The 13,463-nt window shown below is 35.1% G+C and overlaps 1 protein-coding gene across 1 annotated transcript; it reads left to right on the forward strand.

Moving 5' to 3' along the window:
- Positions 1–1,281: 1,281 nt before the first annotated feature.
- Positions 1,282–11,857, forward strand: LOC113239324 (ATP-binding cassette sub-family E member 1). Its single transcript, XM_026476259.1, has 10 exons — positions 1,282–1,496; positions 3,604–3,819; positions 3,959–4,166; positions 4,351–4,537; positions 4,809–5,031; positions 5,109–5,286; positions 9,094–9,215; positions 9,853–10,049; positions 10,520–10,754; positions 11,658–11,857. The coding sequence occupies exons 1-10, from the start codon at positions 1,284–1,286 to the stop codon at positions 11,703–11,705; spliced, it is 1,827 nt and encodes a 608-aa protein (XP_026332044.1). The 5' UTR covers positions 1,282–1,283; the 3' UTR covers positions 11,706–11,857.
- The last annotated feature ends 1,606 nt before the right edge of the window (positions 11,858–13,463 follow it).

The raw sequence follows: 13,463 nt of genomic DNA on the forward strand, positions 1-13,463 counted from the left end.
ATTACAAATATATCGCACCAAATAAAAGCCGCAATGTATTACAAATCATGAGGCATACACTGAGTTGCGTATTTGTTTTCTCGAAATTCATACAAAACCAAAATAATTGTTTTTAAAATAAATTATGCATCTTCTGATTACAAAATCACTTGCCCACGGAAGGAAACGTCCCTGTTTACCCGTTTACAAACAGTCATGGTGCTTTTTATAATGGAACAATTATGCATTTCTCGCATTTTCGACCGGTGTCTATCTACGATAACGGTCGAGCGCGTTCTGAAGTGTATAGCAGCGGCAAGTAAATGAATTTCACTTACTTTGGGCACGCGAAATACGTACCCTTGCGGCGTCTATCTAGATATATGTCTGTGGGGCCACATAAGGAATATCGCAAGACGCATTGCAGGCTTGCACGATCCGACTACATTCAACATTACACCGATGAACGACTAGGCGGACTGCAAAGCAGGATAATGAATGACTTGACCAGTAGCACATTTGCAGAGTGACGGTACAGTACACCGTAGTCACAGGTTCGATATTTGTATTAATAATTATATTATATTTAAAAAAAAGTTTGGCAATTCTGAGTACAAGTACAAACTTTTAGCTTTCACTTTTATCCATTCCGGGATATCAGAGGGAGGTATTATTCACTGTACATGCACCTACATTAGGAAAATATACTCTGTCTAAAAGGGCCCATTCATTATCCTGCTTTACAGTCCACCTATCCGTCCGCCGCGTAATACATACCTACGTGCAAGATATATATGCATAATGCATACGTGCAAAATTCCATACGTGGGCCATATGTAGAATGGTGTGTGAGTAGTCTCCAGCCTGCGCGTCGGACTACTTTGCAGATAGCAAATGGTCCGTTTTAGTTACAACTTTGTATTACATTTTTTTCCATCATTGTGTTTTAAATTTCTTTTTAGACGAAATTGTACGTACTTGACGTAAGTGTTGCCAGTTTCATACTTGCTCCTTTTGACATTACGAGCTAAAAAACGAGTAAGGACACGCGAACGGTGGCTTAATTTTGGCTTACGTTCGCCTTCTTTTCTCAGGTATTTACACATTTTACCTCTTATTCTTTGTTATTGGCCACGTAGTAACATTTTGTGTGGTCAAATGTACTTTATCATACAGTTTCCCTTTTATCCAACATCCAAAAGTGTTGAGGTTATATTCGTCAACTGTGCCACATAACTTGAAGTAAACTTTCTTCTTTTTTCCTAATTTCCTTGCTAATAAATAGCTTATTTTCTGTGACAGTAATGTCTCGACATAAACATAATGAGGAGACGGACAAGCTTACGCGTATCGCGATCGTGAACGCTGACCGTTGCAAACCTAAGAGATGCAGACAAGAGTGCAAGAAGAGCTGCCCAGTGGTACGCATGGGGAAGCTGTGCATCGAGGTGACTCCCAATGACAAGATCGCCACTATTTCCGAGGAGCTATGCATCGGGTGCGGTATTTGTGTCAAGGTAGCTTACATTGCCTCATTTGCATGTTTTTACGAATTTTAGATTTGCCACATTGTGTGTAGGGTACCACGTTAAATAATTCGACTTAGTTTATGCTGAAGTTCACATGCAGTTACACTAGTGAGAATTTTCTGAGAACCATTTTTCATTAATTGTTTTTTGTGTAACATAGATCAGAACTACTTACTTACTACAAGGTGTAAATAAAGGCCTAATTTTGTGGTTGTAAATAAGGATTTACAACCACTCACAATGTAATAATGACAATTGTTTCTACTTCTAGATAAACATAAAAAATATAATAACTGCTTACCCTCCTTCCATAATTTATTCATTTAAAAATTTACATTTCAGTGATCATATTCAACAGGTTTTGTTAGAACATTAAGATTTATTCTATAACATGATGTCATTTGCAGAAGCAAAAATGTAGTTTTAAGTTTTTTTTTAAATAAACACTGCAGTTTTGTCTCCTTTTGTGAAAAGGTAGGCATGAATGAAAGATAAACTATACTTTCATAAACTGTTGTCTTATATGTGATAAATGCCAGTAAATGTTGTGATTTGTTACACCAGACACATGGTCTGATTTATTAAAGTGTCCTTCCCTTAGCATGAAATTACTCCAAAGTAGTACTGGCATGTTAACTGTTTTTAGCCACATTATTGAAAGAGTAGATTAGTTAGTGCTAAATATGTATGTATTGTTGGTTTAAATTTAATAAGTGGAAAACTTGAAGTCACTCTTTTGGACATAATTCAAATAAAAAATATATATAGGAAATAAAACTATTTTTCCGGATTTAAATTGCGTATATTAGTTTTTTCAAACAAACCCATGTTTCAACCGTTGCCATGGGACCTGTAAAGGGCCCGAAACCTCCATTTGTTTGAAAAAACAAATATACGCAATTTAAATCCGGAAAAATAGTTTCATTTCCTATGTGTAACAATCGCGAAAACTTAAGAACTGGATAAAAAAATATATAGTTTTTTTCTCACATATAATAAATATACAATGGTTAATACATGATAAAACACTGCTGCTGCGAAATTGGTCACTTATGAATACACAAACCTTTAATATCATGTAACCTTTGACATTGCGCTTTTTGAGAATTACTTTAGAACAATGTGCGTAGTACCCATTGACTTACAATTATATGGACGTCGGGTCCGCGCTAAAATGTGTCCGAACTTATAGGGCGTTAAAATCGTATACAGAGCGTCATTCATGCTTTAGTCTTCGTTTGTTCGACTGACAGCGAAGCAAGCAAAATTAGACAGTACTGCGATGACATTACAATTTAAATTCAATGTTTTAGCTTTTTCATATTCCTATTACGTTTAAACAGGTTGACTTGGGACATTTTGTTCGTGATTTTTGTATTAGACCCGTCATCCATTTATTTGTAAGTCAATGGTAGTACCCATGAATTTCATTATTATTTGTTTAATTTACGTTGCAATACTCAATTTTATTTATTGTTACCATTTTATCAAAAATCCAAAATTGTTATTATGAAATTAAAGCAATTGATACTGTTTCCTATTTATGATTATGTAGCTAGTTAGAACCCTTTCGTGTCACACAGGCACTTAAAAATTATTTCTTTATTAACTTTTAATGGGCTTAAAATTGTTACACAAAGCAACACACTTGTATTGTGTGCAATATAACTGCCTCTGTGGCCTCGGTTACCAAGCCAGACTGCCACATAGAGGTCCCAGGTTCGAATCCTAGGCCGGGAGAAATATTTGTATGGCCTACATTTATTTTTCTCGTGAGTTTGGGTGTAATTTGTGGTTGTCTATGTGTGTGTCCATGGCACCCGCGACACAGGGTTTCCCTAGAGCGGTGCTATGGTGAGTGTGACATTATTATTATTATATTATTATTGAAACATTGTAGTGACAATATAATTTTCCTGTGCATAGCTCTTAAAGAATACTATTGTCTGTTACAAAGTAATACATCACAATGATTATCATAATTGTATTTATTATATTGTTAATTATGAAATATATATTATTATATCACACATTTATAATATTAATTGACATAAGTGTCATAGTGGGGAAATAATACTACATTGAATTTCTACAGAAATGTCCATTTGACGCGATCACGATCATCAACATCCCGTCGAACCTTGAGAAGCACACCACGCATCGTTATTCCAAGAATTCTTTCAAGCTCCATCGGCTGCCGATCCCCCGCCCCGGTGAAGTCCTTGGGCTAGTCGGTCAGAATGGTATTGGCAAGTCGACTGCTCTCAAGATCCTTGCTGGCAAGCAGAAGCCTAATCTTGGGCGTTTTGCTGTAAGAAAGTTTTTGTGCGAAACTTAAAAATTGTGTCATTCAAATGTGACGTATTTTAATCCCTTGTATTGAAATGAACACTGCAGAAATGATTTTTGAACATTTTTTTTTTGTTGTTTCAATTAATATTTCATCTTAGGATCCCCCGGACTGGCAAGAGATATTGTCTCACTTCCGCGGCTCAGAGCTGCAGAATTACTTCACAAAGATTCTTGAAGATGATCTGAAGGCCTTGATCAAACCTCAGTATGTTGATCAGATTCCCAAGGCTGTAAAAGGAACTGTTGCACAATTACTTGACAAGAAAGATGACTTGAAAAACCAAACTGAAATCTGCAGAATGCTCGGTAAGTAGTTTTAGTCAAAGTCTAGGCCACGAAAAACAGTCAATGTTGTAACCATTAATTGGAAATATTATTTTGAGGATTAATCAATACAGCTACCTTATGTGTTTAGGACTTAATAAAAGTAATGTAAAAGAGTATAATTTACAGATTTTCGCATAATAATTAAAGTTTATTTTTCACTTAGATCTATCACACATTCGCGACCGTGAGATTGCGGCGTTATCGGGAGGGGAGCTGCAGCGCTTCGCGTGTGCCATGGTGTGCATCCAGAATGGTGACATCTTCATGTTCGACGAGCCGTCTTCTTATCTCGATGTCAAACAGCGTCTCAACGCCGCGCGCACAATCCGTTCGCTCATGCATCCCGATAAGTAAGTAAATTAGTCCAATGCTGTCACAACTGGTAATGAAATTGTATATATGTATATTTGGTATAATAACCCAAATCACCTCAATAATGTTTGTAATACTGTAAGTGTCCCAGTATGTAGTCAACAAATTCCACATTGAGTTAAATAAACTGGATGTCGAATTTGTTGAACAAGACTGTTATTATTTTAACTGCATTTCCATTTTTAATACCTATATATACACTAGCAATAAATACTTAATTTTATTTGACTTGCCATTGTTTTTGTCTAGGTTCATTATTGTAGTGGAGCACGACTTGTCAGTATTGGACTATTTGTCTGATTTTATCTGCTGCCTGTATGGTGTGCCTGGTGCCTACGGTGTTGTGACTATGCCATTTTCCGTGCGGGAAGGCATCAACATTTTCCTCGACGGCTTTGTGCCAACAGAAAACATGAGATTTAGGACAGAATCTCTTGTTTTCAAAGTGGCAGAATCAGCTACAGAGGAAGAAGTATGTAGAAACACACATTTTTTTTTAACAATTGTACCTATAGTAAATCATTATTGTGACAACAATGCTTGACACAGATTAAAAGGATGAACCACTATGAATACCCTGAAATGACGAAGAAAATGGGCGACTTCTTTCTCCGCGTGATGCCTGGAGAATTTTCCGATTCCGAGATTTTGGTGCTACTTGGTGAGAATGGCACTGGGAAAACCACTTTTATTAGAATGCTAGCTGGAAACCTGGAGCCAGATGAAGGTAAGCTATTACTATTAAAACCTTTTGTTAAAAAGTCCAAATCACATTTCCTATTTTTTTTCTGTTTTTCTTTTCGTGTTCCAAAGACATTTCTCACCTTAGAATAAAAGTGACCTAATTAAAAAAAGAACAAAATGAGGTTATTTTATGACTTTAAAAATCATTGTTCATTAGGTTATTAATTTGTAACTGACCAATTACAGCTCGAATGGCACAGACTGACTGTATAGGTCTCTTTCATATGTTTGAAATTCCACTTGATGGTACATAAATGCTCCATTTTGAGTTGGATGTGCCTCTGCTAAGACTGCACTTTAACTGTGTTCCAGTTGCATTTAAGAGGGATTTAAAAAATACTATTAACTCTATTAGAGTTTATTATAATTATTATAACAAAGATGGAAACATTAAGAAAATTGTCATTTGATCCGGCTCGATTCAGATACTCTGCCAACTAACCTACGGAATGAACCAGCAAGCCTTACGCATTGTTGTATGTGTTTGTTACAGATCTTTGTTTTTGGTTTTTACCTACTTTTTTGCCATCTATTAGAGTTTCTGCCCTTAAAAAACCTTCATAAAAACATTAAAACAATCTTATCTTATATCTATAGACGATCATAAGATTCAGTCTAGATAAATTGGTATGGAGCTCTACCAGTGTGGTGCTTGGGATGTCAACAAAAAAGTACAGTAAAAATGTGATATGTCGCTATGGCGACTAGTTTTTGTAAATTATTTTTTTTTAATTGTTAAATATTGAAATAATTAGAAACAACTTTTGAGGTTATGAAATTCAATTTTTCATCACTATTTTCGACCTTTATTTACAAATTTCAAGGTACTTGTTGTTCTTGTTTTGCGTATTCTTAAAAAGCTGGACTTCTGTGTTGGGTCACTTTCCTTGTAAAGGTGCGAATTTTGTATATTAATAAAATTTGTCAGACTATATATTATTTAAACTTTTTAAATTAAATTAAATTAATGGGTAAGCGTTACTTCAATTTATTCACGGGCAGGGAAACTAATCCATTTTAGAGCTTATCGATTGCCATCATGCCACGCGTGTATCCGATTCAAATGTAATTTTTCGGAAGAATTTAAGTCATTTTAAAATGGCAACACACACGAAACGTCATACAAAGCAAATATGTGAAAGTTGCTAAATGACTCGATAGATAGTTTTTCTCTATCGTATAATATCGAATTCGCCAAGCTTGTTGTGTACTTTATGTTTAAATTCGGTATTACATTGCATTTAGCACAAATTTATATAAAATGATGAAGCACTCGTTTTGTAATTGAGGTTATAATAGGTCTATTGTAATCTAAGTATATTAGATGAATTTAGTTAAATTCTAGGCATTTATTATGACTCGGACGGATTTGTTCGACCTATTTTTTCATCCGATATTCCGAAAATGCTTGAAACACGCCGAATCTTCGCTGCCTATAGAAGGTACACGTACTTAGTAAGCTATACCTACCCATGCATGATTATTGTAACGCAAATTTTTGTTAATAGTGTTGCGTCGATAAGTGTATGTAATTTAATAACCTTTCATTGTTATTGAGTTTAACAGTTTTAATTTAAAGTGTTTATGAAAGTAAACACAATTTACTTAATAGATGTATACCTCTCCAACAAAGTGTAGAGATCAAGCAAAGTATAATATGTTATTCAATATTTCTTTTAGAAAAAGTGTTGGCTACTGAAATGTATAAATGTAAATTAAGTGTATTAAATTATGGTTTGAAATTGAGAAAATAAAACAAAAAGCAAAGGCATTATGAAATTAATAGGGAAAAACCTTGCAAGGGCTCAGCACACAGGTTTTTCTAATTCAAAGTTTATTATCACTTATGTTTGTAATCTTATGTCAAAAAATTTATAAATTTTGTAATTTTGAACGTCATGTGTCGTCATCGTTTAAACTGGCAACTAAGTGTAATATGCTGATTATGGGCATGCTACAGGACTACAAGAGATGCAGACAAACCTCACCAATTAAGATACAACTCACTATACAGAGATAGGATTGCATTGTTTTTTTTTGTGCAAAATACTGCACAGAGACAGCCCCATATTACGTCTCCACCACTGGTAGAGAGACTGCTGTCTCTGCAGGGCTAGCACAATAGGGGTGCGATTTGCGCGCGAGTGACATAAAGCTCGAGGTACTACTATTATCATACAGAGATCCTACTTTTTTTAATAATTTTAATTTTAATTTTTTGTATTTAACATATATTTCAATTGTGGTGTTCCAATTTAGGACAAGCCATGGCAGAATAACACTAAGGGCATTAGGCATTAGCATAGCCCTAGGATGCTGAGTCATGAACCCATATGACATGCTTTATTTATTTTAACTTAAATTTATTTCTTTGTTTAATGTTTGTTTATGAATTTTGCATGAGAAATAAAGCAAATTTTTTTATTTTATTTTCTTTATCTCGTGAATGTCGCGCCCTGTCGTGCTGGCCCTACTGCGCCAAGTGGTTGATAATTAACAATGTGCTAGAAGAAGACTATATGAAGTCCTTCTTCATACACAGAGACCACTAAAAATTCCATCTCCACAATATGGAAATCAAGGACATTGTTTATGGCGGGCTAAGGCTCATTTGCACTGGACTGAAACCAGTGAGCGAGTATCTTTCTTCTGACAAGTCTTGTTTTTGTTTTTCAAGAACAGTGTGAGTTTGATGATCTCAATAGTCAACTTCAACATTCTCAGGAAGTTCATCCATACCAAGGCGGAATAATAATGTTTTAATGAAGTTGTGTAACCCATGGTAAATCCCTCATTGACTGCAGCTCAACCAAGATTTCATGTTTAGGGTTGATAATGTATGTGCACACACTGCAAAGCTGAAGAATATGCTCTGCGCATACAATATCACGTTGTTACAGGGCCACTCAGTTGATGATCTTGAGATGGAATGGGTTTGAACCCATTAAGTATACATGGGATTTGCTTGAGAGAAAAGCATTCTTTGATTTTCTCCAAAATTTACAAATTTAAAGAAGAGCTTTTTCACATCTTTCCATAGTTGGTGTCTTATTCCACAGGGCGACAATTGACAACCTCATATTTCGTATACCAGACTTTTGTAGAGCAGTCGCTAATGCCTTGGGAGGTCCGACTGACTATTAAAAAACTTATTTAATTGCTATTATTTAATAATTTTTACAGTTACAATATATTTTTTTAATTTTAACAAAATATTTTTTTCGTAATAGTTTCGTTATTTGTAATAAATTTAGATTTTTTTCTTAACACTTATTAGTTATCATTAAAATGAACATTAAATAACTTCTTTTGATGTACAGCATATAAGGAAATTGTTTAATTTGAAAAAGAAATAAGCAATGGATACAAATTTTGCAAGAAATTCTGTATACTGGTACAAGCTGTGTGTTAAGACAGCACCAGTTTGAGAAATATTAAAATTGTGTTGTTTTGTTGTAGTTAGCTGTTGTTTCCTTACTGGATCAGCCTGCGGATAGTGTTCAAAAAGCATCCGTAGTAAATATTGTTCACGCTACTCAGTCGCACATAATGTATGGAACAGCTGTTTATTTTCTTACCATTATACAACTGAACATTGAAAAGTGTTAAAGACATTAATTCTTTTTTTTTTTACAAACTTTCAAAATGGTTGCAAACTCATAAGAAAGTGTACTGAGGACTGTTTAACACTGCCAAACTATTATATCGTCCAGAAACAGTGGACAAGCGCTCAAAGTACATCATCTGGCAGCTGTCTGTCTAATAACTAATAACAATAATGTTTGTGCAGGGTCCGGCTCGCTGCCACAACTGCATATTAGCTATAAGCCCCAGAAGATCTCACCTAAGTCACAGGGGCTAGTACGCTCACTACTGCATGATAAGATTAGAGATGCTTATGTACATCCACAGGTAACAATACACTTCAAATAACTGTATATTTCTGTGTATTTTTCTCTCTGCTTACCTTATTTAGCTTTAAATTGCAGCGGCATGGCCAGAAGACTAATCTTCCAATGATTATAATGCTTAAGAAACTTCCTGATATGAAAGCGAGTTTGAAATCCAAAACGATGTGTCGAATTGTTTCATTTTATATTGTTTCAAATCAAACTTTTAGGCCCTAGTACAACATTTGTTTTAAAATTCGGCTTAAAAGAAAGATAGCCCGACCCATGGACAAATAATATATAATGCAAGATGATTTTATGCCTAACTAACTTTTGTAAAGCAAAACTGTGGGTCTCTGGTGACAGTGTCTGACTTAAATGTTATCATAATTTGAAATACTGAATGCCCCAATTTACAATGTGTATTTTCGATTATTATCTGTGATCAATCTTTAAACAATAAAAAGTTCCTACTACGGCTTTACTCGATCTCTAACTAACATGAATAGGGCACATCAAAGCAAAACAGGATAGAATTAAACAGCAAATTCAGATCTATGTAGTTTATAATGCATACAAAATGAAGACTAGTTGCTAACGAACCGCTATAATAATTTCGCATAAATCGCAATTACTTTACGTAATATTATTGTTGACAGTTCATAACTGATGTGATGAAACCTATGAAGATAGAAGAAATCATGGACCAGGAGGTGCAGAACCTATCAGGAGGAGAGTTGCAACGCGTTGCGCTCGTATTGTGCCTAGGGAAACCCGCGGACGTATATCTTATTGATGAGCCGTCGGCCTACCTAGATTCCGAACAGCGTTTGGTTGCTGCCAAGGTCATCAAACGGTAAGACAACAATACCTCCTGATTGTGTTCCAAATTTGCAAACTTTTTATCTCCATATAGGTCAATGTCTCAGTGTCCTTCAAACCCGTAGGATTCATCGCTCTATCATCATATTGCATAAGATAAAGGCACCATTGCTGCATACTACTTACCTGTTTGTACCGCCAAGCAGTAATGTCAGCATTACTGTGTTTCGGTTTGGAAGGGTAAGGGGTGATGGTGAAAGTACAGGCACATGTGACTTGTCAACTTATGTCTCAGGGTGACGGGCACAGCGGCAGTGCTCTTCAGATCTCGCGATTTAAAGCTCTGAGTGGCACAGCAACTGTTATGGACAGGCGTGCAGCTTACCATCAGGTGCACAACTTGTTCATTCCATCACTTGATCTTGTATAAAAAAAAAACTAATATTTGTGAGAAAGCTGTGAACCTTTTCCGCGCCTTAATAAAACCCTTACTTGATCCTCCAGGTTCATTCTACACGCAAAGAGGACGGGTTTCGTAGTAGAGCACGATTTCATCATGGCAACGTACCTGGCGGACCGAGTCATCGTCTTCGAAGGCACGCCGTCAGCGCATGCTACCGCTCATGGCCCGCAGTCGTTACTCAACGGCATGAACCGCTTCCTGGAACTGTTGGGCATCACCTTCCGAAGAGACCCCAACAATTTCCGACCCAGGATCAATAAGCATTCTTCAGTCAAGGTAATTTTGTGTATTGAATTACTTGGTAATTCATCACAGTCGTGCAGAGACTATTGCAACCTATAAAAGAAGAATAAAATTCAGTTTCTTTATTTTATAAAATATCTCTCTCCTTATCGTTATTATTCCCATCTGATGGTGGAGTTCTTGTCCTTAACCTCCGCTTTGGTCTGTTGAACGTGTCGTTTTCTGAAACGTGGCAACTTTTTAAAACTTATATTTCATAAAATATATATTACTTTTGAAATTACAGAGCCCTACTTTCGCGTGGTACAAAGGAACGTAGATTTATAGCGTCTAGGACAAATCATTATGACAAAATATTCATTTGCTTAGTTCCCAAACCACATATTCAATGTGTATTGTTTTCCCCACCATCCCTATAATAAAATGTTTTGACAATCCTTAGAGGTAGGCTAATAATGCAAGGTGTTTGTCTATATCATCGAGTATATAACCAGAAAATTAAATAGTGACGAAATGTCATTTAGTTTGTTTGAAAACTATTCTGCCAAATCATTACGGTGGCAACTGCGCTCATTTGTGGTGACGTCAATTGTTTCACTTCAAATCGACCAGTTTAACTTAAGCTTTGCTATAATGGACGAAGAATGAAAAATTACATATTTAATTACCAATGAAATGTAATTCCGTGTGTTTTGTAATTGTTTTGCTGTTTTTCCCACACCATCAAATGGAACAGCCCCCCATTGTTAGCGATATTGTCTTTATTACACGTACACACAGCTCAGTTGTTGGCGCTGTACTATTTCAGCTTTATAATTTGTGAGTTCCATTTGCCCGATGAGTTGCCAGTGATGGATGACCCTTATTTCATCTCTATTTTTGGTTATATACTCGATGGTCTGTATACTTATTAATAATATTATCTTTTTTTTTCAGGACATAGAGCAGAAAAGAGCGGGCCAATACTTTTTCCTAGAAGACTAGTAACTGTTATATTTCACGCAACTTAAGCAATAAATTCGTTATCTACTGCTAGATTCGTTTACTACATGTTATAAGCCACACCATGATTTATATATACAATTTATGTATGTTATTTTTACAATTGACATTATTGTGTATAAACAGGCTAACCGTCAACTTCTAATGCATTACAAATAAATCAGTTTTATACAATCACTCTTGCTACTTATTTCGCATCATTGACTTAGAAACGCCTAGGTACACCAAATTTCTTAGAAATTATGGTAATAACGGCATAATTTTGCATGGGGCACCGTTGCTGTTTATTCTGTTAGTAAGAATTATACATACACTATAACATAGTCTCAAGAATGTAAATTATAATCCAGTTTTTGCGAAGAAATCGATACCTTCAATGAACACTGCGCCAACTTTATTTTTTGGTCAGTTTCTGTTATTTTTGTAAACAGCCTTATTTATGCTCCCCGAATTTTGTGGAAAAAAAAGTTTAAAAAAATATCGAAAAAAAAAACAAAAAACTAATTTTGTAAAATAAAAAACAAAATTACAACCGAACAGATCCAGAAATTAAGTTGGCGTAGTGTTCATTGGAGGTAACGAAATAGTATTACAACGTTAACTATACATAGCTCTAATTTATCATTGTTTTTCAACCTCTGTAGCATTTTTTAAATTAATGTAGTATAGGAGGCAAACTATCGGATGAACCATTAGATTAAATTTGCCGGAGGTTATCATTGACACTACTGAACACCTTATTATATGATACTTAGCCTGTTACACGATATCTAGCGTGCTATATGATATTTAGCTTGTGTGATATTTATTAAACAGTTTGAACATAATGATTTTATTTTTATAACGTTTTATAGGAACTGGAAAATTGTGTAGTCTTAATTTAAAAAAAAAATGTTGAGGACTGCTGCTTGACAGATTCCTTCGCCTTTGTGATTCTTTTCACACCTCTGTTCAGCCATCTTTGTTTTCGGTTTTTATGTTTTTTTCTCAAAATCAGCCAAGTGGCAGGAGTGAAAATATTTAGCAATAATGGTTGTGTACGTTGTCAAATGTTTAACAGATAAAACTTAATAAAATTAAAGTATGCATGCGCGAAGTCGACGTATACAACTGCATGCAGCCGTAACCGAATCGCCGCGGATTCAGAAGCTCAATGTATTTCGACTCCTACGTAATCGTCCTACGTACGTCCTATTCGATCCTACGTATCCTAAGCCACAAAAATAGGCGTATTTTTATCATAGGTCATATTTTTATGTAGGTCTATTATACTCAGCAGTAAAAACGAAAAGGATGAAAAATAAAGAATATATCGTCGGTGTTGTGCAAAATGGGAGTAAGCGACAGGTCAAGATTTTTCAGGGGAGCATGTTTAAATGACTTAAAATATTTACGCCCTGTTTTAAAATTCAATTTTATAAATTTAATTTAATTAAAATCAAAGTTCGTCAGCTAAATTCGTAAACCCTGTAATCTCCATTAATGTGTACTTTTGAGTAGGCCCAAAAAACAACATTAGGCTAGAAATTATATGACGATCTCTGATTATACCTATATTTTATAACTAAAAGAAAGTATACAAATTATATTTTAAGCTTTAATTGTCCGATATTGCGCTTGAAGAGAGAGAGAGAAAACTTTTTTTTTAGGGGAGCATTCCCCTAAAAATCCAAGAAATGTCGCTTACCTGTTTCTACAAAACGCCGACAATATATCAAATCAGTTAAATAATTTCTTTGT

This window comes from Hyposmocoma kahamanoa, unplaced genomic scaffold (assembly GCF_003589595.1).
Source record: "Hyposmocoma kahamanoa isolate Upper Pololo Valley unplaced genomic scaffold, ASM358959v1 99879, whole genome shotgun sequence".
Taxonomy (NCBI): domain Eukaryota; kingdom Metazoa; phylum Arthropoda; class Insecta; order Lepidoptera; family Cosmopterigidae; genus Hyposmocoma; species Hyposmocoma kahamanoa.

Excerpts from the sequence above, each read along its gene's own strand:
- LOC113239324 (XM_026476259.1), top strand. The coding sequence starts at position 1,284 with ATGTCTCGACATAAACATAATGAGGAGACGGACAAGCTTACGCGTATC. Across the intron at positions 4,167-4,350 it reads TGAAATCTGCAGAATGCTCG|ATCTATCACACATTCGCGAC; the intron begins GTAAGTAGTTTT and ends TTTTTCACTTAG. Across the intron at positions 9,216-9,852 it reads ATGCTTATGTACATCCACAG|TTCATAACTGATGTGATGAA; the intron begins GTAACAATACAC and ends TATTGTTGACAG.